Below are 26,176 nucleotides of genomic sequence, written 5' to 3' on the forward strand. Positions count from 1 at the left end.
CTTCTTGTACCTCCCTTGTATTTGTTCCATTCACAGAATAACATAAAATCTTGACTTCCCAGAGACTTTCAAGACTGAGTTCCTTGCCCTAGCTGGTGTGGCTCAGTGGACAGAGCTTTGGCCTGCAGACTGAAGGGTCCTGGGGTGGATTCTGGTCAAGGCACATGCCCGGGTTGAGGGCTCGATTCCCAGTATGGGGCGTGCAGGAGGCAGCTGATCAATGATTCTCTCTCATAATTGATGTTTCTATCTCTCTCTCCCTTGCCCTTCCTCTCTGAAAGCAATAAAGATATATTTAAAAAAGAATGAGTTCCTTAGATAACAACTGTTAATATTTTGGTGAATATCTCCCCAATGAAGAAAAAGGAATAGAGGGGAGGGAGGGAGGGACAGAGGGAGAGAGGAAGGGAAGAAGGGAAGAAAAGGAGAAGGAGGAGGAGGATCATTTTAGAGAAAGAGGACTTTAAAATTCTCTTTTCCACTTAACTATGTGTCACAAACATCTTTCTATGTCAACAAATACAGTCTGACACCCTCACTTGGAATGTTATATGTGTCATAATTGATTTGAACCAGTCCTCTTATGGTAAACATTTTGCTTTACATGTTAGTTCATAAACACATCTCTCTACTTTACATTGTCCTGGGAAAGAGCAAGCACCAGCTGCGATTGAATCTTTCCTTGATCACTCAGTATGTGCGTGTCGCTTAACGCACAATCACTGCAGAAGCAGAAAGTACAGAACTTCAGCTTGAAAGACTGAGTGGTCCTATGTATAATTAATATGCCCTTTCCTAATCTAGCCAAAGAACTACTGGAATACTCCAGATGCCCAGCCTTTACCACAGTCCCCGATGCCTTCTGATGTCACCACTGTTTCTCCTCCCTCCTCCCCGCTTTCTCATGAACAAACACAGACATAGGCACAGGGTGTGTTAGCTTCCTGAAGGTGAGAAGGATGATTTGTTCCAACATCCCCTTCCAGCGTCCTCCTTCCCAATTCAGAGTGGAGAATTCTTCTAGAGGCCATGAGTAGTTTGAGAATTGGACTACTGTCCTATTCATCCTTATACTCCAAGACCAACGACTAAGTGCTCAATACCGGCTGTTCAAGAGATGTCACAATTTTGGCCTGTGAGGGATATGTTCAGGGCTTGAGACCCTGAGACTATCTCCCTTTGCTGCATAGCTATTTCATTTCCTATTGCTTCATTAATAAGTTTCCTCTCTTCTTTTCAGGACACTAGGGGCTTGCTGGGCCAGACATCACCATTGAGCACCACCCTAAATACCATCACAATGCATTCCCTAGTTCTTACACGTGCCTTTCTTTTTTTTCTGGTTCCTTACCTCTGTTTTCGCTTTTCTTATGGGTCTTGTCCCAAGTCTACTCACTTATTAAATGTCCTCACCCAGGAGAAGATCCCTCTTTTTTTATATAGCTTCAAACAACCAGCCATACAACATAGTCAACTCCAATGTATTATGAAAATAGGAGCTGATGGTTTGCAATCAATAAAGTATGTCAATGTGGGTGAGAGAGGATTTTCTTTATGTTATTTGTTTCAAGTAACTCCTTGGGTTGAAGGGATTCTACTAGTAAGAATAGAATAATAGCCTGGCCAGCATGGCTCAATGGTTGAGTGTCAATCTATGAACCAGGAGGTCACAGTTGGATTCCTGGTCAGGGCACATGCCCAGTTTGTGGGCTCCATACCCAGTCAGGGTGTGCAGGAGGCAGCCGATCAATGATTCTCTCTCATCATTGATGTTCCTATCTCTCTCTCCCTCTCCCTTCTTCTCTGAAATCAATAAACATGTATACTTTAAAATAATAATAATGATAATGAAGCAGCTTTACTATATTAAGCAAACAAACTCAGCCACAAATAAGAAAAAAGATACATATATACATCATAATATATTTGCTTGTAGTCTATTACAGTTTGAACTAATAGGTCAAAGCCAAATATAATTAGGATAATGGCTTGTAAACCTTTAGAAAAACTTCCTTTTTAGGTCCTTATCAGAGACCATTTGCATGAAGTCCATAGGAGCAGTTGACAGCAATGCTGAGCTACCCCTTTTAGCTGTTTAAAAAGCCCACCTAAATGACTGCACGATTTCTTTGTCTATGGAGAAGCCACATAAATCAGACATTTTTTATATTTTCTTAATGTCATAGATAATGTCTCTACATTTTTCAATTGCTCAACACATTCATCTAGCACCTACTTTGTAAAAGAGATTTTTCTAGGTACCAAAGGGCTCCCAAGAAAGTAGAAGGCACAATATCTCATTTCCAAGGGTTGCAAAGGGAAGTCAGTGTGTTAATCAGAATTAATTAGTAGTGGTTTATCTGAGTTCTGAAGAGAGTACAACTCCATTCCAGCAAAAACAAATAAAAACACACACAAAGAAACACAACAGCCTAGAGAATATTTTCTTATAAGTAAATGTCAATAAAAGAAATGTTTAAAAGTTGACTTTGGCTTCCGTTATTTAAGAATATTCACTCTTGAAATTTTCTGAACTCAAACAAATAGTAGGCATTCAGAAACAACAACAAATTGTTTGTTATACCTGAATACTGGACAACCCTGAACCTGCTTTAAGAGAAGATTCTAGAGTAGAGCCCCTATAGATAAGAAAGGCTTCTGGAACTCAGAACACATGACTTATCCAAAGATCACCCGTATACACCTCGTCTACTGCTAAAAACCAGGAAGTTCATCAAAGGGGGAAACGCCAAAACAAAGTAAAAAATTCTCCCAGCAGTCAAAAATCAATACCACAAGACTGAAATGTTTGAGCTTTCCTCCCAAGTGAGCCTCCAGGGCCCACATTGCTTGGAGCATCCCTTTACTTGCAATTCACACATACTTCTAACAAGTTTGGGCACAGAATTTTCCAGCACACTCTAGATTAAGCAGCAAATTAGAAGGGGAGAAGTTGCTACATAAGCAGCATGGGCACTGCAAAATGTGATGAGCTGCAAGTCAAGAAAAATTATAACTACTGTAAAAATGGGCAAAATAACTTTTAAAAAAATTATAAAGCAACATATACAAACATGTATAATTTGTTGTTGTTTCTGAATGCCTACTATTTGTTTGAGTTCAGGCATCGTAGAAAGTGAAGACATTAAAGACATGCTTCCTGCCGAAACCGGTTTGGCTCAGTGGATAGAGCGTCGGCCTGCGGACTCAGGGGTCCCAGGTTCGATTCCGGTCAAGGGCATGTACCTTGGTTGCGGGCACATCCCCGGTGGGGGGTGTGCGGGAGGCAGCTGATCGATGTTTTTCTCTCATCGATGTTTCTAACTCTCTGTCCCTCTCTCTTCCTCTCTGTGAAAAAATCAATAAAATATATTAAAAAAAAATAAAGACATGCTTCCTCTCAGAGCTCAGTACTGCTTCGGCTCTTGACTACCATGGGTTCTCTTTATTAAAATATTTGATTGGTCCAAAGTGAGGCGGTATAATGGCTGATTCTTGCTGCCTGGGATTCACCCATGCTTTCCTCATCTCCAGCCACTAGCAGACCAGAACAGTGTGGTTCATGATTTGTGCCCAAGAGGGTAAAAGGTTTCCCAGCCTCGGGTCCTTGCGCATGAACTGCATGTTTTGCAGGCCTGCTTGATCCTACAAGACCTCAGGAGGGATTGAGAGTAGGTATTTCTGGGCCAAAAGATGACCCGAATATGATATTTTTATAACCCTTTCTTGGACCCTCATAGCAAGAATGGTAACCTATAATTGATAAGGGCATTTATTCACTCATAATTTTGGATAAAAGCTTTTTAGAAAATAATAAATTCATGCATGTATTTTTCCCCTATAGTAACACAAATGGTCTCAGGTTCATAGGTATTCAACAAATACATTTGGAACAAATGCTTAAGTGAATGAAGGCACATTTTAAGGTCATATTGTCAATTTATTCCAGAGATACTGTCATAGAAGAAAATATTTTATGCTTATGATCCATTTTTAAAATAGTGACTTTTTTAAAAGAAAAAAAATGATGTCAAAGATTCAGAAAAACAAGAACCCAGATATTTTGGAAATGTTATAGTCTCTATATAACAAAATAAATAGTCAATCTAGTAAACTCTGTTTTCTTGTATAAAGTCACCTTATTCATAAATAAAATAATTGCTTATAGGAAGGTTTTTTTCAATTGAAATTTTGTGCTTTTTCCCCAAACCATTGAACTTTTAAACTGCATATGTTGGACCTAAATTAGTAAAAGAGATTTCAAGCCGAGAGATACATATTTTAATACCCTATGACAGGATATGCAGTAGGGGGAAATAAGTAGAACCAAATAATTTCTATTGTATTTCTATTGTATTTGCCATCAAAGCCTGAACAATCGTGCACAATGAATTGGTAATAACTCAATATCTAGTGGACCAGAGCAATTAATGCCACAATAAGGAATCCTTGTTGACCTTTGTGGCAACAAGGTCACTCTCATTCTTGAAAGATGAGACAAAGTAATGAGACAAATTTTGTAAAATTACAAGACACACTCATTCTTGAAAGATGAGACAAAATAATGAGATCAATTTTGTAAAACTACAAGACACTCTCATGCATGAAAGATGACACAAAGTAGTGAGGTAAATTTTGTAAAACTATAAGACCACTCGTAGTTCACCAATGACTGAATTGGTAGAAATTAACCATCATTTTGTAGAAAAAATATGTGCTTAATCTTTTTCAGGCATTCTGATATATTTAATTAAATATAATAGGGGAAAAAAGATTGAAAAAGAATTTAATGTGACCTGCATTTTCCTTCCTCTCCCTCCTATTCTCCTTTAGCACCTTGCTGCTCACCGCCCACCCCCCCATTTACTCCCCTTCTGAGTAACCTGATGCCAATTCTCCTAAAATCCATTTTGCAGCTTCCTTCTTAACTTTAATATATAATTTACCAACAAATATATTCATATATAAATGCAAACCCTGGACACAATTGGCTTTTAAAACCCTATTCGATGTTCACTTTCATTTATACAGTTTGCCTGTTATAACCTTATCAAAGTCTACCTTCCTTCATGAGGGTTATTCACTTCCTACGAATTCATTCCTAAAGACCATCCCAGAATCTTCTTTATCGGCATTTTAAAAACATCTACTGTACCCCAAGTGATACTGCTGGGGAAGGTGATTACTTTCCATTTCTCCCAGCGATGTCTCTCATTTTGTTTTCACACTAATCCTCTTAGGAAGGTTCTATAATTATCTTCATATTACTAATGAGGAAACTGATCTCAGATAGGCTAAGTATATTATTAAAGGTCCCTCAACCCTTGGTGAAGATGGGGTCAGGATCTATGTAAGTCTAAGCTGTAGTTCTTAATAAGATACATTGTCTTTCAAGGATAATTTCTCCTTGAGTTTAATTCAGCCAATGTGGAGCACCTATGTAAAACCATGTGTACATGTACAAACTTTATAAATATTACATAAGTAGTCAAAGAAATCTGGCTATCCTGACAAAATTAGCTGGGTATATAATCAGTATTTCTTTCACTGATCTACTATTGATAGACAACTCATGAGCTGCCTCTTATCATTAGTTACAAATTTGCTTTTTAATTGATCCAATTCTAGGATAAAAGAAAAAATCCATATGCTTTACTAAAGTATGGATATGCTTTACTAAAAGACATGAATTTTTAAATATTTTTATTGAGTTCAGAGAGGAAAGGAGAGGGAGGGAGAGAGAGAGAAACATCAGTGATGAGAGAGAATCATGGATCGGTTGCCTCCTGCATGCTCAATACTGGGGATTGAGCCCGCAACCTGGGCATGTGCCCTGACCAGGAATCATGACCTGCTGGTTCATAGGTCGATGTTCAACCACTGAGCCATTCTGGCTGGGCAAAAGACATGGATTGGGCCAGAAGGATGTGGGCAAAGAAGGGCCAGCATACTGAGAAAGAATGAGTTACTGTGTGGGATGAGGGAGCTCAGGCACTGTTCCATCTGATACATATTTGTTTCCAAGGACAAAAATACATTTTTAAGTGTGAGATCTGGTGTGTGATGCATTTCTTGCCTTGCCTTTTAGATAATCAGTAAATGTTTTGCTACTGTGATAACCTCAAGTTCATGGTTGCTTGGATGGCAGATGGGTTGCAGGATGGGGCCAAGAAGAGACTTTGTCCCCTCTTTTGGTGGCCACCAGAATGGTGTTAAAGGAATGGCCACAGGCAAGAGAGAAAACACTTTCGATGAGAATAGAAAATAGAACAGTAGTGATCCCAAAATTACAATCCCTGAGAGAAATATTGGGGAGAGCTTTGGGATTTACCAGAATGGGGGCTTGAATCAATTTATCTTGATCAGAAAAGAATGGGGAACTCTAGGAGATATCTTGATTACACCATAAAAACCCAACCACCTAACACTTTTTTTTGGGTAAAGAACATGTTACGTTTGCTAGAACAGGGAACAGATAATGACATAGTTGCTTCTTGAAAGTAAATCTGAATATATCAGCATGTGCAGTCAACTTACTTGCTGACTTAAAAACAGTGTGATGAAATTTTTCGCCTGCAAACCTATTATTGCCCATAATGAAAGACTCTATATGCCCTAATCACAACATACAACCTTATGTTTGATCATAGCTTCTAAAAATTCATGATACAGGGATTTTTCGTTATACTCAACACATTTTTCCTTCAGAAACCTGATTGGTTGTTCTAGATGCTGTGAATGATATAAATTGAGCTCTCAGTTGGAAGAAATCTATAGGATCAAGCATCCCTGAGTATCAGACAGAAACCTGCTCTGAATACAAATACTCAAAGGTATGTGAATTTCATTCATCATTTGGTATTATTTCTATTGTGATTATTTCTTTTTCTACATTTCATATCCAAAAGCTATGATGTATTATGCATTTCTATTACTTTATGCTATTAACATTCAGTTACTTCTTCAGTTGGACCATAATTGAGACTCTGATTATTAAATGAAGTATGTTACTTCGTAATGCAGCAAAGTATCTATATTTCTTTAAATTTTAGTTCCAAAATCTTAATGCACTTTTTGGGGCCAAATTTCAAAGCAAAATACTTACTTTAATTACTTCTCAGGTAAGATAAAAATAATTTCCACACTCTGCAATCCACTACTTTAAAAAACATTTTACTTAATGACATCAAATAGAATCATCAATTAGGAGATTTTTCTCATTAATTCAAACTTTTACAAACAGATTTAGGAGCTAGAAAATGTCAGTGTACTTTCCATAGCCAGCATTCTGACACATGGTATTCACTTCCTATGCAAAATGTAAGGTCTTTCTTGTGAAAGTTTTAAAGTTAGACAATCATTTATGCCACAAAGCCAATGTGCATGTTTTAGTGTGGCCTGTAGCGCTTCATGTCTCAAGGGCTTTATTTGTGGAATAAGTACAGGGCAGTGTCAAACAAAAGGGAGATGTCATTGATTAAATATGGAATCTTTTAAGTAGATGGCATTCAAAATGCATGGAATAATCACAGAATGTGCGTGCCATCCTCTGCCTTCCACTTAACCACATCTTTTGCTACACACTTGGACTTCAGAGATGTTACCTGAGGGTATTACCTGAAGTCCTACTGGTGGGAACACTTGTAGCTAAATTCCACTCCTTCCTTACTCTGTTGGCAAATTACTTAATGTCTTTTCTTGATGATTAAGTTTTGTTTTTAACAGAAGCAATGCTCAGGCAAACTGTACAAAAAATCCCAAATTTCTCTACCTCCTGGTTCTAAAAGTATCAGATACTGTGTACCTTGATGCCCTCCTCAATTTTAGAGTCAACTCAATTCTTTTAATCATTCATTATAAGCCCCACACTTAGCTTATATAACTCTAAAGCTTATGGGTGTAGGGAAATGGCATGCAAAATGCTGCAATGATAGATTATCCATGTCCTTGCAACTTGTTCAGCTCTCAACCTAAAGGAAAAACATCTTTCTCACTATTGGGACTCCAGAAACAACAAAATGGGCTGAGGACTGGATATCATACATGAATGAAGTAACCTCAAATAGAATGGTCCCATCCTTCCCACTAACAACAGATTAATATGGATTATGTGGGTTTTATGGAGCTTTAATTATGTCCATATTTGAGAAGAGATAAAAAGAGTGTGTGTTGACATGTTTCAGGACCATCAAGAAATGGGGACCTGGATTTTGTTTGCCTGCCTCTTGGGAGCAGCCTTCGCTATGCCCGTGAGTAAAACTACCCCATGCGTACGTCAATGTCCACTTGCACAAGCTTGGAAATAAAACTGCCCCATAGCTGGTAAACTTTGGGGTTTAGAACAGTATTAAGATAAGATGTCCTCAAATAGTTTTGTGTTTAAAAAAATGCTTTGAAGAGCTTGTTTTTTAAAAGTAGACTCTCAGATGCCTCCACCAAAGATTCTGATTTAGTACAGATGGGGTTGGGCCCAGGACTCTGCACTTGAATAAGCACCCAGGAGATTCTGATGAAACAATAAGCTTGTAAATATCATTGCCCATCTCTAGATGGAGGAAACTTATGGAAGGGACCCTTGAAAGGCCTCCAGAGAAAGTGCTGAAGTCAGCCTTAGGCAAATTAAAAAATGCCAGTTTTCTCTAAAACCTAATTTCTCGCAAGTGTCCAAATCTCTTTCTGCTCTCCCAACCCCAGTGCTGTATCCTTCAGAGGGTACAGTTTCTGTGATAGGAACCATCTTCCTCTTCTCAGAGGCCTCATCCCTTTGGGTGCTCCTGCTAAGCACATGACTTCTGGGTGGAATCCTACTGACGCCCACTACATATGGATATATTTTACACTCAAAGGTATCAAGGCCCAGGAAGTTGGAACCATTCTCCCTGGACATGGGTACAAAAGCTCAGAGAGATTAAATCACATGAAGGCACAGTAGATCCATCTGCTTCTCAGTGACAGAGAGAGCAGTTGATACAACCAGAAGCCAGCAAAGCTTGCATATCTACCTCCTCTCTTCCTGTCTCACCCACAAGGCCAAGATTCTGTACTCTGCCTTTCTGAAATCCTACGTTGTGGCAATTCCTAGTCCCCCTAGGAGCCTCTGTATTACAAATTCAGCCCTCTTTCCCCTCCTCAACTCAACACCCCTACTCTCTGAGGGCTTACATCAAGAAGGTATAGAAAAGGCAGTTACATGACTAAAAGAATTCACACTCAGATGAGAGCAAATTAACCCTCTTATGAAATATGAGCATTTTAAAAGAATAGGGCCTTAGATAGCTTGATGTCTGAGGAAGATGTTCTGCACGATGCTCTCTCCCCTCCTTCTCAGCCATCCCATGGCCAACCAAGCTTCAGAAGGCAGGCCCCAGTCACTTGTCCTGCACTTTGCACAGGACAAATAGTCCTGGTTTAGATCATTATTCCGCTTGCTTTCATTTTCAACTTTTAAATGTTTCTGCTACAAAAACATTGATAGAATAATAACAAAAATAGGCATCAACTTCATCCATCAACCCTTTCTTTTTCCATGGGGATTTATGCCTCCACTTCCCTGCACCCATCTTGTCCTCATATTCATCAATAATTCACTTGTTTGTTTTGGTGTTGTTATTTGCTTTGCACGTGAATTATGAGGAGTATCTTTGATATTTACGCACTACCCCCTATCCCCCTCCTGATCTGTGAGGGAAGGTTTGTGAGATGATTTTCTCGTTGGTATTTCATATTGCATCAGAGAAACGTGTCTTCCCAATATGGAGTGAGTTTCAAGAAGTAAGATGGTGGGTGGGATAGAGTAGGATTGATTGACAGCATGGATGGTGGGTGTCCGAAGGTCACTGGAGGACAAATGTGTGCTGGTTCCTGCTTTTAGGTCTCCCACCATAAGACTGCAACTGTGGGGAAAGTCTTCCAGTTGTTCTGGGCCTCTTTCAGCTAAGAGGGCCCCTCTCCTACACAGCATACATGTCCAATGAAAAGCAGACCTCAAATATATTCTGCATTACGTAGATTTTTTTAAGTAGCTTCAGTCTCTCTTAATGTGAACAATTGCATATTGACTTAATCTCTTCCTCTCTCTCTTCCTCTTCTCTCCCTCTCCCTCTTTCATTTTCTTCTCCTTCTCCCCTCCCTATAAAAGCTACCACCTCATCCTGGGCACCCTGGTTATATCAACTTCAGCTATGAGGTAATTTTTCTCTTTACTAATTTTGACCATTGTTTGAGTTAACAATGTCCTGGGATCTGTAAAGAAGAGTGTGTTGATTCTTCAGTCAAGATGTTTCTCAGTCCCTCTTTTTTAGTTCCCCCTACTGCTTCCTGGTTTCAGCTCTGGTGAGTTGCTTCAAGCCTGCATTGCCCCAGCATGCTCCTGCCTGGTCTCTCTGCCTCAGTCTCTCCTGCTTATATGGCATAAAAGTATGCATCATGAGCTGTCACTCAGGGGGACCGCACGGTAGGGCAGAAAATAAACTCTGGCTGAGCAGGTTTATTCTACCCTAGCCCCTAACATGTGGGGAACCAGGTAAGATGTTAAGATCCTTTCCAGCTAGAAAACTCCTGATTCTAAGATGTTCATACCCTGTGTGTATACCTCACTTGTATTTACTGAAAGTTTAGTGACCACCTAGTCTATGAGACATTCTTAAGAGCAATAAAAAGCTTGAGATGTCTGAAAATTAGGTTAGAGGCTCTCCTCAACCCCATACTAACCATGTGACCTTGGGCAAGTCATTTCCATTCTTTGGAATTCTCGTTTCCTCATTTGTAGAAGGAAAATAATTATAGTATCCAAACTTCAAATTACTGTTTGGGGAGCAAAATAGTCCAGCAACATAAAAGGTCCTTTGTCAAGTATAAATTGAGCAAGATTAATAATTGTTTGTTGTACTGATATCAAATGCTATAGAACTATATTAAGGAGTCCTTGCACCTGAGGTTACCTAGATATACACTGTTTAGGAAAGGAATGAAACTCTTCCTTCTTTCATAGGTTTAGATGACAATCTATGAGTCTATTTATTCATACAAGCTGAGGAAAAATGTGAATAAGAATTTCAGGCAAGATTTTCTGTTAAGGTTGACATATTTTACCAAAAAACCTGTGTTTATAGAATGAGGAACATGGTTTCTGCCTCCTTTATTTTTTCATTGTGACATCAAATAAAAAAATAATGATTAATGTTGTGTCACATTAATTTTTCTGGTTTGTTTTGCTCTTGCAAAGAAGAACAGAAGCTGAGGAATTAAACAGAATTGCTGCATTTGTAACCTCAGCCAAGCTCATGAACCTCTTTAACTCTCCATGACCTTGTAAGAGTGAGGGTGATGCCAGGTTGGCGTGGCTCAGCGGTTGAGCATCGACATATGAACCAGGAGGTCAGGGTTCAATTCCAGGTCAGGGCACATGCCCGGGTTGTGGGCTTGATCCCAAGTGTTTGGTGTGCAGGAGGCAGCCGATCAATGATTCTCTCTCATCATTGATGTTTCTATCTCTCTCTCCCTCTCTCTTCCTCTCTAAAATCAATTAAAAAATATTTTTTAAAAAGAGTGATGGTGATGATACTTGCCTCAGAGTATGTGAGAAAACATGGAAAATGTGTGTGATGGATATAGCATAGTACCTAACACACAAATGTTTATTCTTTCTTCCATAGAACTCACATTTTTAGGTTGTCAATATTGACAGGACTGCCTTTTTGAATGTATATTTCATGTAACTATATCCAAACAACTGTATTTTAATGTCTCTTTCTCTTAAGGTGCTCACCCCTCTGAAGTGGTACCAGAACATGATAAGGCAGCCGGTATGTAGATATTTTGTTCTTTAGTCTCTTAAACCATGAAGAAGTGTGCATTTCAGTTCCCTTGTAAGTGAAATACCATATCGATGCCACACCTGACACTAACAGGAAGTCTAGTTTGTAAAGGTCCCATCTGTGGACACAGTTAGCAATTCTTGCACAGGAGGAATGAATGAGTATTCAGATTGTCATGAGGACAAAGAAAACATTGCTATTCTCCAGCTGGAAGCCAATGAGCCAATGGTAAACCTGCCTCTCTGTTTCTCACCAGTACACTTCCTATGGTTACGAACCCATGGGTGGATGGCTGCACCACCAAATCATTCCCGTGCTGTCCCAGCAGAACCCCCCGAATCACGCCCTACAGCCTCATCACCACATCCCCGTGGTGCCAGCTCAGCAGCCCGTGGTCCCCCAGCAACCAATGATGCCCGTTCCTGGCCAACACTCCATGACTCCAACCCAACACCACCAGCCAAACCTCCTTCCGCCCGCCCAGCAGCCCTACCAGCCCCAGCCCGTCCAGCCGCAGCCTCACCAGCCCATCCAGCCCCAGCCACCCGTGCACCCCATGCAGCCCCTGCCGCCACAGCCACCTCTGCCTCCGATGTTCCCCATGCAGCCCCTGCCCCCCATGCTTCCTGACCTGCCTCTGGAAGCTTGGCCAGCAACCGACAAGACCAAGCGGGAGGAAGTGGTGAGTATATCCTGAAGCCACTACAACACCCGTGACAATGGTAAAGCGAAGTTGGCCCCCAGAGTTCTCAGTTCTCAAACAATCCAGCTTCTTCACTCTCAGTAGCTACAGGTCATGGACTCTATTAGCATAAGCAGGTGCTGTAATTTTATATGATCAACAGGTCTATCAACATGGCTTAGTAATGAAGACCATAGCCTTAATGATGGGTTTAAATGCTTTACTTCCTACCAGAATATATATTACTGAAACCTGTTAACTTTACAAACAATAATATAAAACAATATCTGTGCTCCTTATCTCTTAAGTGTTAGACTAGCAAGGGTAGGCTAGAAGTGCACTGAAGATTTTTGAAAGGAGTGAGGGGATGCAAATGTTTGAACAGGTAGGTGGGAAATCTCTTTAAAGACCGACAGAAGATGACCTGTTTAAAGTGACTTTTAATCGAGCTTGGAGGAAGCTAAACCAGACAGACTGTCAGCTTCCTTTTTGGTGAGGAGCCAGGATACCTGGATTCCGATTCTGGCTTTGCTCCCAAAGAGGAGATGGTATTAAACAAGTTACTTCAAATTTATGGGTGTTTTTCCTTCTTCAAAATGAAAGAAAATAACTACATCAGATAATTTGCAAGCCTCTGTCCAAGAACAAATACCATAGTTTCCCAGTAAAAATTCTAATATATGCCATGTGGCTTCACAATGATGGAGAATAAGGGGCAGAATTTTTGACTTGATTGTATCACAAATACTCTGGTGCCTATACTTGATTATTCTAGTCTAAGGTACATGTTCCTTCTTTGTATAGAAAATACATTTATCTATCTCTTTGTTAATAACTAAGGCCATGAACTTCATAATGTGTTCAAACCCTGGCAGAGCTATTTATAAAGAGGTGACTTCGAATAGGGAGCTTAAACTTCTTAAAACTCTTGTGTAAAAATAGAGTATAAATATTGATAGCTTCGTAGAATTGTTTTATGGAAAGTAAAGTGATGAGATCAGATCCTGGCATACAGGAAGTGCTTAATAAAGATAGCAATTGTTATTTGATAATTAAATAATAGTTTTAAGTATCCTGAAGGCAGGAGCCTCCATCCTGGATAACTCATTTCTAATGTCAAGGAGATAACAAAGAAACTTTGAAAATTATAGAGCCAAACTTAAATGGTTGTACATTGTTTTGGCAAACTGAAGCCCTACATTTGTAAATGATACTAAGAATATTTGTAAATGATTTTAATTGTTACTTTTGCTATTTTTTTCAGGATTAAAAGATCAGAAAAAGAGAAGATAACTGAAGGAAATTCTTCAGTTACTTATAGAATGACAATGATTTGTGCTTAGTATCACTTTCCTTAGCAAATTCTATAACTAAAAATGATTTCCATTAGCAAACAATAAAAATGTTTTAAAAATAATTCATGTCTTTGTGTTGAATTCAATTTAAAATTTCACATCACTTGTGAGAACAATTTATAATGGCTATTTTTTAAAATATATTTGTATTGATTTCAGAGATGAAGGGAAGGGAAAGGGAGAGAGAGAGAAACATCAATGATCAGAGAAAATCATTGATCGGCTGCCTCCTGTTCGACCCTACTGGGGATCGAGCCCACAACCCAGGCATGTGCCCTTGACCAGAAATGAACCCAGGACCCATCAGTCCTCAGACTGGCACTCTATCCACTGAGCCAAACCAGCTAGGGCAATAATATCTATTCTTGAATAAGGTAGGATCTTCTCATTTATACCTACAAAATGACCATTCTTTAGGCAAATGAGTACTATATTTCCTTTTAGAAAAACTTTAAAATATACTATCTCAAATCTTTTTAAAAACAGGAGTTTATATCCTATATAATAAAAGGGTAATATGCAAATTGACCCAAGAGGTGGAATGACCAGAATGACCGCTGGACCAGTCACTATGAGGCACACTGACCACCTCTTGGTCCCTTTCCCCGGCAAGCAGACTCCGATTGCCTGATGGCGAATGGGGAACTGGGGGTGGGTAGTGGAGGATACGGGCAGTGCCAGGCTAAGGCCCCGCCCTGCTGGTTGCCCCACACACAGAGGGCGACCCGTGGTGAGGGCAGGGATGGCGATCGGGCGGGGACGGCGATCGGGCGGGAACAGCTGACCTCTCAGTCCCTTCTCCTGGCCATCAGGCACCAATCACCCAATGGCAAAAGGGGAACCAGGGGTGGGTGGCGGGACCACCTGTGGGCAGCTGGGGAAGATGACCCTGATCACAGGCCAGGCCTATGGACTGGCCCCGTGCACGAATTTCGTGCGCTGGGCCTCTAGTATTAGTTATAATAGTTGATAAAGTGAAAAATGATAAACATGTACTATCACTGAACCTGAACCAAATGAAAGGAAGTTTATATGAAGAATTCTTTACATTGAAAAAGATAAGCTTTTGAGGAATGCTTATATTACAAAATGAATTAAGACTTGGAATACTGGCTTTATAACTCACACCACATTAATAAATGAAATCTGGTCTTTTGATCTCATTTTACTGTAAAATATTTTTAAAATGAAATTATGTGATAGGGATTATAATGTGCTGAATTTTAAATCAGTGAGGTAATTAATATTTCTAAGAAAACTTTTATTGAATGGAGCTTCAAATAATCACAGTGATTTTATATATTTAACTAGAGGCCTGGTGCACAAAATTCGTGCACAGGGGGGAGAAGGGTTCCCTCAGCCCAGCCTGCCCCCTCTCCAATCTGGGACCCCTTGGGGGACATCCCTCTCACAATCCTGGACCACTGGCTCCTAATCACTCACCTGCCTGCCTACCTGGTCACCCCTAACTGCCCCCTGCTGCTGGCCAGGTCGCCCTCAACTGCCCGCTCCCTGCTGGCCTGGTCGTCCCATGCAGCCTGCTTCTTTAATTGTTTGGTCATCCCTCACTAACCCCTCTGCCAGCCTGGTTGTAGGCAGCCATCTTGTGATGGTTAATTTGCATATTACCTCTTTATTATATAGGATTTCTTTCACTTCCTAATCTTTATGATGATAAATTCTGCTGTATAGTCTTCAATAGGTTAACAGATTTATAAAATGGACTCAATACAAGATTGCTTTCTCACTCATATTTATATTTGAATCCTTTTTTCCTCCTACACCCACACAAAACTGTAAACACTTTATTCAGGGCTTGTATTACACAGCACCCACAGTAACTTTATTCCAGTACTTTTATGATTAAGGCCTCTTCATCATTTTCTGGAATGAAGAAAAGTAACTTTACTGGGAGGGTGTCAATATTCAAACAAATAACTTGATTTTAAAGAATTTAGATTCAATTTATAAAGAAAGCTTTTAATCAATTGGTATAGGGCAATTCTAATCAATTTAGTAAATATGTATTAATCACTCTCTAGGACAAGACACTATTTCATGTCTTAGTGAATATAGTAAGTCCCCATCCTTAAGTAATCTAGAATATACCAAAGGAATAAAATAAGCTCACAAATAATGAGAGAAAGCCTTACAAGCAGTATAGTCAGAATGCACTGGTGAATAGCACAGGCATCATTAGTGAGCTGTCCAACAGCTTTCCTCACCACTCATTCCCTGTTGGCAGAGCCAGAATTAATCTGAGCATCTGTCTCCCACAAGCTCGGGAGACATGAGCCTCCTCCCCTGTCCCAGGGAATGAATGTTCACTCCTCCATGTCAATTATGGCATCCATTACCATAACATACCATATCTACACCAAATATGGCATTTATTTCCCTTGCCAGTGATTGAAGGATAGTTGTGGTGGAACCTGAACACTGAATGAAGCCAAAAAGGAAGTCTGCTAGGAGGAGCCTCTGGAAAAAAAGATTACCCTTTCATTACACACACACACACACACACACACACACACACACACACACACACAAGGAAAAAGTGTTGTTCTGTCTTTGGCTCTATTCCTTTGAGGATGTGATGCCTGGAACTATGCCTGCCATTTTGTGACAAGGAGGGGCAAGGAGAAAGATGGCAAGTCCCTAGGTCCTTGGTGGCATCATTGTGTTCCTTAACTAACCAATTCTGGAACCACCTACCTCTAGGTGGATGACACACTCCATTTCTATGCTAGTGTTTTTCAGTCATGGGTCATAACTGATTAGTGGGTCATGACATCACATCAGCCCCCCCCCAACATTTATGTCATTATAGCAAATTGTCTCTTCCAACAATGCAAAGCTTACATGGCCAGGACTGAGGAGAATTATTTGAATGTCATCAAAAGTCAATGACTCTCCGGAAAAAAATCTGATAAATGGAGATAATATATTTATAATTTATATTTATATGTATATTTATATTTGTCCTACCATATTCTTCAAACTATATGCCCCCATACATACTTTGCCTTCCACAGCTCATGAAAATATTATCATTATATTTATTCCCACCGAGAAAAACTTTAAAGGTGTAAGTGATGATGGTATTTGGAGACTGTGTGTGACACTGGAAAGAACACAAACTTTGGAGTCAGACAGGATTGCTTTCAGTTTTTCTGATAGAAGAGGATTCTCTATTTGGGAAAGTATTTGAGAAAATAATTCTCCCTTTATAATAATTCAAACTATATGTGTGTGTGTGTGTGTGTGTGTGTGTGTGTGTGTGTGTGTATACACATATTCAAGTCACATTTTGATTTACAGGAAAAAAGTCAGGCTTTGGACTCCAAAGACTAGCCGCTATGGAATGAGATGTACTGCACAAGATAATTTTAACAAGAAACTGAAATTTGTGTATTAAATGTCCAAACATGTGCTTTAATATCATCATTCTCATGGTGGTCTTTTACAAACACATTGTTCTACCACATTAAACTATGTATGTTAATCACAACATAGCATCTCTGTGATGGTCCAGAGTGAGCTTTATAAACATCCATTAGTGAGGTGCGTTGCCTTGGGAATGCAAAGGTAATAAGGCTTGTATGCTTCTTTGACATTGCCCCGTATTACTCTCTCTCTCTACCTATTCCATTCTGCTCTTGGAAATCACTTCTTCTTACCATTTTTTGGTTAATGTGTGTTGACATCTTCTAATATGTAGCTTATTTCCTATGCATAGCCTCTCTAACAAAATAAAGGTCACTGGCCTGGGGATTGTTATTCTGGAAGGTCCACAGTCACTCTGAGACTATTTTATTTCTTGATTCCGCAACTGTGGCAGATGGCCACAACTGACAAAATTCTGACATGCAGATGTAACCACATACGTAACATAGCTGATGTAAGTTGAATAAAACTGAATGATTCTAATTCATTAAGACTCAGGCTCAGGGAGCTGTATATATTTGAATCAAATATAGAAAAAAAATACTAGATACTAATGACCAAGACTCAAAGTCCAGGCTGAAATAAATAGCAATACTGATCATAAATGCATTAATAAGCCCAAACTTAAATCTAAAGAATTCTTAAATTAATAACAAAGCAAAAATAGATTATTTACAAAGCTGTGCTATGTCTTTGAAATTAAGTTAAAGAGACAGATGAAGTTAAATAAATCACCTCAAGGAAAATCTCATCTCACTAAAACCACTTCCATGTCACTAATAAATTTGAAATCTCTACACTCATTCACTCTTTGTTGGTGAGGGCTTCCAGATGCATAATTTTTCCCAGAGGGCAAATACATGTCTAGGAATTACCCTAAGAGAGTCATTGAAATGCAAGGAAAGATATGTGCAAAGATGTTGATCACAGCATTATCTCTATCGGTGAGAAATTAGATCTCACTTAAATTTTACTATGTCTATCTGAAGGATTACTGAAATCAAAAGTATGCTTTTGAAGAAAATTTATTAGTAGAGAAAATGTGACAAACTAAAATTTAAGACCAAAACTGTGTATCATTTGTGAATATTACACATGACCATAACATGTAAATAATTGATATACATACACAAATGTGTATAGAAAAAAACTAGGACAGAGATGCACTGTTTGGATGAAGATCCAATTTTCCCACAATAAACATAAATTACTTCTATAATAAAAAAACAAATTTAATTTTTAGAAGTTCGTTCTCCCTTCTTCTGCTTCAGCCCAGACATACCTCCTTCCTTCAGTCCCTTTTGATGTGAGTTTTGGATCTTGGTGGGTCCCCTTCAGATAAAGTCCAAGTAGAAATCAGTTTATGTGTACTTGACTTTTCAGAGAAATATTTTGACCAAAGAAGGGTGAGGGAAAAGGAGCAATTAGCTTTAGCAGGAACAAAAACAAATACAATCAAACAACAAAGACGAGATGAGAGTTATAAAGTGAAGAGGAATTCAAAGCAACACAAATAAAACAAAATAAAGAAATGACGGTGGAGGCAGCTCCTGCTGAAATGCTGTCAAAGGTTAACTGGGTTCAAAGAGCAGGCAGGTCAAAGCTAAAATACAATGACTAAGCTCAGCCCTCAGGGCATACGGTGACTTTTCACATTAAATAAGTTCTCTTTTGATTCAAATAATGCCTGAACTTCTGGCTGACTTAAAACTCATCAATTGTGTAATTTTATTTGGGGGCTGCCACTGGCTATAATGTAATTTTTTCTCTCCTATGCTTAATCACATCAGGTCTGAATCATCTGAAGAGTTCAACCTCAATCAATAACAATCAATTAAGCAGAAAATGCTCACAATTCACTTATTAAAAAGGTCAAAGGAAAATAAAATCTAACAAGCTAATTTCCAGGCGGCATTTTCATAACCACCTATCTTGATACCTGCACTGAGGATGGAGGTTCAATGGATTACTTAAAAGTAATCTTCACTCAGTCAGACACATGAATAGTGGCCACATTTTCCAAATCAAAATTCAGATATGTAGGGGGATAATACAATGGAGACATATGCTTAACTGGTAATTATACTCTACTTGCACTCCTAATACATATCCCCATGTGGTTATTCAAAATTAAAAGAAAATGAAATAAAATTTAAAATTCACTTCCTCAGTCACACTAAGCATAAGTGCTCAAAGGCCCCAGGGGGCTAGTGGCTGCCATGTTGGAGAGCACAGATTCAGAATATTTCCACCACCAAATGCATTAGACAGCATGCTCTCTGCACGGTTTCCTGAGCTGGAGGAACGATTTCTACTAATTCAAACATTTAAACCAAAGATGAAACAAAAGCAGAGCTGCTGGTTAAAACCAGACATCTCAACTAAAACCTAACAAGTCATCTCCCACACATTCCAGGAATCAAGATCCTGTTTGGGAATTTTCTACAAAGTGTAACAGTGCCCTTCTCTTCCCCAGGTTGAATCACCCACGCCAACGTGATTTTCACTCTAGTTTTCATTTAAAACAGACGAGTCCAGAGTTCAACTAAATTAATGTGTTCTGTTTGTGAGAGAAACTCTTCCAGTTCCAAAGGGATGGCCATGTGTTTTCAGACAGCCATACTGGAGGTACAAGACTGGGGTGGCCCCTGACCGAGGGCTTCATTGGGAAGAAGCCAAAATCTAAGCTTGACAGAAAGATTAAAGTAAGAAAAAAGACACACGAACTTTTATCCATCCCTGAGGGTAGTTGACTGCCTGTAAACATCAGAAAATATTGACATTCCTTTATATTTTGTGGTTCAAACCAACAGCGCAACATAGAACAAATGGGCGGGCTCAACTTGAAATGTTAAATAAAACTTCTCTCCATTCTACTCATTCAGAAACTATATGCTGATCATATCAGTTATCATCACCAAGGCACATTACACTTTTCCCAACATCAAAATGCTACCCAGAGAAAAAGGTCAAGTTCCTCATGTTCTTCACAATGTACCGTTGACCACCTCTTCTCCCAGCTCCACACAGAATGCAAACACTGACTCTTCCTCTAAAGTGGAAGATTGCCCCTTAGTAGTAAACAATTGCTGAAAACACCAAGATTGATTTTAAGGCCAACACTTAAAAAGAATATAAAATAGTAAACTGTGTTCATTTTTAAAAACACCAAACATATCTGTGAACAGCCTAGCAAGGTAATCAGAGGAGAAAAATGATTTCAACCAGTTTCCCACATTTCCAGAACATAGTGGCCTCTAGTTGTGTTCCAGATTGCTTTAATAAAATGGTAATCAGCCTATGTTTGTTGTGAAATTCTTGTTAATTGGAGCTTTTACTTTTCGTTTTGTAATTTGGCTCATAATTCCTTTTGCCCCCATTTGATCTAGAGCTTTATCAGCAGGGATCATTGGGTGACATTTGGTTATTCAAAAATATTTTCCTGCTGGGAAGAATTCATCCTGACCTCATCTGAAACACCTGACTCTTCTAGAAGATAAATAATTCTTGAATAAGATTGGGCTGGGAGTGGTGAGGAGTCAAGTGGTTAAGGAGAGACAAAAGAAATGGTTAGTTGGGTTCCAAAACATTTGCCCCAATAAATCAAGCCTGAATCATCTATAAAAAAATAAGAATAAGATCAACAAAGTCCCCTTACAAATAACATCGCCTTATTGTCAACAAAAAAATAGCCGAGGGCCAGAAATTTTGTTATTAAGCAAAAAAATGCTTTAACAATGTTAAATATCTTCCTCAGAATCACCAAATCTTGTTTTCCTCTCCAAAGAATTTTCCATACTTCTAATTTTTCGGTGGCATGTGGGACCTCCGGAGACAGAGGGGTGTCCACATAAGGGCAAAGATGGCTTCCCAGTGTGGCGGGGTGTGCAGGCTCCACAGCCAGACTCTTTGGGTTCACCATCATGACCTGTGCACATGTGCTGTGGCAACTTGGACAAGTTTCCTAGCCTCTCTGTGCCTGAGTTTCCTCATCTATAAAACGTACTAATACCCATCTCTGAGTCCTCTCCTGTCAGCAGTCCCCAAGCTCAATAAATGTTGGCTCTAGTTCTTCTATTTAAAAAGGGAGAAATAAGAATGACATAGAATCTGAACATAACATGGCAGTTTTATATGCCAAAAGCTCCAACTCCAACACATTTGTCATTTATCATCGTGCCACATCTGACATACAGCCACCTGAACCCCTCCTTTCCTGATTGCTACCTTGCATTATCCCTGCCTTCTCCCATCCGACATCCCCAGAAACTGTTCTTTACCACCTTCAAGGTCACCCTAAGGATGATTCGAGAATAAATCATCCAGGAGGATGTCCTGAACTGTATGGGGCTCATTGGAGGCCTCTTCTCTCAAATGTCTTCCTTTCACCTTCTTTGTAAGGCCTGGTCCCCATTTATAGTGACTTCCAACTCTGACCATTCCCTGTCATTCTAGCATTGGTCACAGCTCAGCTAATTCCACGGTAGATATTTTTTTATCTGTTTTTCTTTAGAGCAGTGGTTCTCAAGCCGGGAAGCTATGCCCCTAGGGGACATTTGGCAAGGTGTAGAATCACAATGGGGGGTTAGGTGGGGGCTGGAGGGGTACTACTGGTTATCTAGTAGGGAGAGATCAAGAACACGCTAATCACCCTACCGTGCACAAGGCTTACCCTACAATGAAGAATGATCCAGCCTTGAATGTCAACACTGCTGAAGATGAGAAACTCTACTCTAGAAAACAAGGCCAACATTAAATCAGGCTGTGTGTTCAGAACTTAACATATACAAAGAACGAGCCTTTGAACAAATCTAGATGTCTGTGTGCATTTTAAAAACCAAACTGAGAAAGAAAAACCAAGAGTTCAAATCTTAAAGTTGGTCAACTTGATATGGGATCTCAGACAGGGGGGTTTCTACTTCCCGCACCATCTGCATCAGCAAAATCTAAACAGCTTGGGGAGTGGCCAGGGTGTTAAAGAAAATCTGCCAGCTGAAGCGATGGTGATTAAGTCAGCTGACGTCTCTAATCGAAACCGTTCCTCAGAAATTCAAATAGTTATTTGCTCCTTCAGAAGTTACTTAAAAGTGAGAGTGTTACTTGTTTCTTGGAAGCTTACTTAAAAGTGGTTGTGTTACCTGAGTAATGGAGGAGAAAAATAACCAGACCGTTAGCCATTACTGTAACTACTGAATTAGAGCTCAGTTACTTTGGCTGGGAAAAGTCCTATTTTGGGATTTGCTTGAATTTGGCAGGATAACAAGAAATAAGTAGTTTTGTCCATAGAGTGGGTAGGGATTGAAGATGCCTTAATGCTCACAATTTTCAGAACCATCACTCCCCAACAGTATTATTTGATAAATATATGAAGGCTTTGGCTACAGAATTATTACCAAAAACCATCCCGCAGCCATGGAGGATATAAAGCAGTACGCTAGCCCTAGATGGTTTGGCTCAATGGATAGAGCGTCCGCCTGTGGACCAAAGGGTCCCGGGTTCAATTCCGGTCAAGGGCATGCACCTTGGTTGCCGGCTCCTTCCTGGCCTAGGTCCTGGTTGGGGCTCATGTAGGAGGCAACCAATCGGTGTGTTTCTCTCACATCGATGTTTCTCTCTGTCTTTCCCTCTCTCTTCCACTCTCCCTAAAAATCAATGGAAAAATATCCTTGCGTGAGGATTAACAACAACAACAACAACAACAACAAAGCAGTACGCTATAAGTAGAGGAGATCCACTTTGATTGAGTGCAGACCTTGGGTAACCTATTTTCGGAACCCTAGACATGAAACATCCTATCTGTACAAATAGCAAATGCAAGACACTCCTCCAAGTGCAATTAAACCACTCCCCTCTGCCCCCAGACCTATTATGTTCTAGGCATGTTATTTAAGCATATGACATATACCCCTCATTCAATTCTCACAAGCTTAGAGAGGAAAAGTTGTCTCTATCCCAAATTCACAGATGAGGAGTTATCTAAACTTTAAACTTTAAAAGAAATGAGGTACTTCTTAAAACACACACACACCCTGTCCTGTTTTTTACTAGTGCCATTTGAAAGGAAATTTGTCATCTGCCTCTAGGCTCCTAAGTAAAACAACCTGTATCTATTTTTAACAGCCAATATGAATTCAATTGGATCAGAGTAATGAAACGTGTCTCCTTTTGTTACTTCATTTTCCCGGCCCGTTTGACCTCCCAAGGATGCACTAAGAAGCTAATTGTAAAAAAAAGATCCTCCAGAACCCCTAACCGAATAGCTCCTGGGCAGTTGTGATGAACCACCCCAGATGGGGAGGAAACCTCTGTAAACATGGGCGAGTATCCCCACACAACGGGGCAGCATTGCCATGGCAACCAGGAGAAACCCACGCAGCCCAGCCCTGGGTGTGGACCTGACCATGAATAGTCCCCACCCCTTCCTTGGTCCCCAAAGATGGATTAAAAACGAATCAATGCAAGTACAAGTCCTCAGAGGAAATGCAAGGTGCTGTCTTTTTCTCACTGATTCGGTCCCAGAAAGCTACAGGGGGAATGAATGATGTCTTGTTAGAAAATCCAGGCCTTGACCCTTCATTATCTTCCCTCCCAGGTAGCCCACTGAGCACAGGTTCCACACTGACGGAAAAGCCACTTCAAGTGGCATTATGGAGTTCACTAGAATGACCAGAATAGGAAGGCGACTGGTATATTCTTAGCACGACACTGAGTCAGAACCAATTGGCTGGCACACTCTCTCTACCTGGCATTTGATGCCCAGATCCAAATGTATAAAAAGGTTCAAACATTTCAACAGCTTCCTGCTTTGTAGCTTCTACAAATGTTAGATGTCAAGGCTGCAGCTCAAGCTGGCTCCTTCCACGGGACCCGACCAGGAAAGGAAATGTTTGCGAGTGTGCACAGCTGCACGCAATAACAAGCTCTGGCCCAGAAGGGTTACAGAACCCCGTTTCTGCCCTGTGATGATGAGCTCGGGCTCAACCTGGGCTCCACAATGAGCTTTTTATTAATGTGAAAATAGGCACAGCAGAACAACTTCAAGATTTCAAAAATGCTTCTTTTTAAAGACAGCTGTAGATTTCTAAAGGACATATGGAACATTGCTAACATGTGCAATTCCTAGCAATAGGATTTAAAAAGACAGTTGGAAAATCAAGGGGGATTTTACGGCCTGTGTGGCTCATTTTTCCACAGGTAGAAAGAAATGGCCCGGCTGGCGTGGCTCAGTGCTTGAGCATCAACCAATGAACCAGGAGGTCACAGTTTGATTCCTGGTCAGGGCTCATGCCTGGGTTGTGGGCTCGATCACCAGTGTGGGGCGTGCAGGAGGCAGCCGATTCATGATTCTCTCTCTCTCTCTCCCTATCTCTTCCTCTTTGAAATCATAAAAAATATATTTAAAAAAGAAAGAAAGAAACGTTCTGGTTACCAGTAATAGGTATCCAGGAACCTACTATCACTGCAACCTGAGTTGACTTGTTTTATTTTATTTTTTTAATTTTTTACTGAATTTGTGACAGTATGGATGGACCTGGTGAGTTGACTTATTTTCTTAGTGTCAATCATCAGAATCACAATATTCAGTCTTTGCCCTCCTTCAAAATGAAATCATTCAACAGATTGTAAATGAAGGTGATGTAAGAGCAGTAAGTAACTTGGCTTTCAACAAATTAAATAATACACATTTCAATTATTTTATACACATAGTAGTGGCATGTGTGTATGATAGAGGGAGAAATCTGCAAATGAATCGAAGTGGCCTCTCACATAGTTCAAGTAAAAGATTGCTGATCTGTAGGAAAACTTAGGATCCCACTTCTTAAAATTAAAAAAAATACCAAATAAACTAATGTTTAACATGATACTGTCTGTTCCTATAGGAAAGATTCAAAGAAACTTTTACTTGTAGTTATATAAAACCAGCAAGTTATCTAAGATCTATGAACACTTTCATAACATTCTAAATGAATAATAAGAAAAGATAGATTTTGAGGTTCTTTCTATGAAATCATAAAAAACTGGAATCATAAAAAATAAGGTTTGTACCAGAGGCGAAAGCAGGAAAACCAAGGCGCTCTGAGCCAACCATCTGCCTTTGCTGCATGGAGTGGCCACAAGGGAAAAGCCAAACCATGTTTTGTGGTTTCACATCAGTGCTCATGTTGCCTGTAGATGTCATAGAATCTCGACCCTTCATCATATTGAGGGGAAGGGAAATGCTTGTTTTTGTTCCAAATGTCCCTCATTACGTAGTACCCAATGCCCCAGACCCAACGAGAGGCTCAAAAGCAATGATGTCTGGTCTCAGTTCTGTCATGGACTAGCCAGGTGATCCTGCCATAACCCAATCCACTCTCCCCCTCACGTTCTTTATCTGATACAGAAAAACACTGCACTAGAAGGCCATTTAGAACTATGCAACAGTAACATAAGCCAATCATTAAAGTCAAATTGCAGTGATTTTAAAAACTGAGAAAATAGCCCAAAAGAAAGGTACAGAAGAAATAGTGGGTCCTCACGGAGATTTACTCTAAGTTCTCACTAAAAATATGAGTGTCTTGGCAATGATCTGTAACCTTCCTGCCATCCTGGCTCAAAGGCTCTGTGCCTTCTCCTACAGAAACAGGCAGAGACATCTGAAGTGTCATCTGAACCATCTGAACTTGGAAGTTGAAAGAGACTCAAGTGCTGAAACAAGTGGAGTGAATCCCTCCAAAGCTATTACTTCCCTTACTCTTTCCTGCTTGTGTCCGCCTTCCCCGGATGCGGCTGCCTCCGGGATTGTAAACCCAGGAAGTCTTTCACTTCCTACTGCCTTGGGTCCTGCCTTGCTTCAAGCACAAAACAGAGCCTGAAGGGCACACACCATCTCTTCT

General features: G+C 39.9%; 2 protein-coding genes across 4 annotated transcripts in view; one reads left to right on the forward strand and one right to left on the reverse strand.

The window, feature by feature from the left end:
- The window catches only part of ARHGAP6 (Rho GTPase activating protein 6), a 506,928-nt gene that overhangs the window by 147,885 nt on the left and 332,867 nt on the right, over positions 1-26,176 (reverse strand). The window lies entirely within an intron of this gene.
- On the forward strand, positions 6,810-13,792 carry AMELX (amelogenin X-linked). Its single transcript, XM_079764390.1, has 6 exons — positions 6,810-6,833; positions 8,184-8,249; positions 10,139-10,186; positions 11,760-11,804; positions 12,424-12,498; positions 13,763-13,792. The coding sequence occupies exons 2-6, from the start codon at positions 8,196-8,198 to the stop codon at positions 13,766-13,768; spliced, it is 228 nt and encodes a 75-aa protein (XP_079620516.1). The 5' UTR covers positions 6,810-6,833; positions 8,184-8,195; the 3' UTR covers positions 13,769-13,792.

Source organism: Cnephaeus nilssonii, assembly GCF_951640355.1.
Source record: "Cnephaeus nilssonii genome assembly, chromosome: X".
Taxonomy (NCBI): domain Eukaryota; kingdom Metazoa; phylum Chordata; class Mammalia; order Chiroptera; family Vespertilionidae; genus Cnephaeus; species Cnephaeus nilssonii.

What these genes read in the sequence shown, in the direction of transcription:
- AMELX (XM_079764390.1), top strand. Translation starts at nt 8,196, where the DNA reads ATGGGGACCTGGATTTTGTTTGCCTGCCTCTTGGGAGCAGCCTTCGCT. An exon ending in GAGCAGCCTTCGCTATGCCC is followed by an intron (nt 8,250 to 10,138) that starts GTGAGTAAAACT and finishes TCCCTATAAAAG; the next exon opens with CTACCACCTCATCCTGGGCA. An exon ending in ATATCAACTTCAGCTATGAG is followed by an intron (nt 10,187 to 11,759) that starts GTAATTTTTCTC and finishes CTTTCTCTTAAG; the next exon opens with GTGCTCACCCCTCTGAAGTG.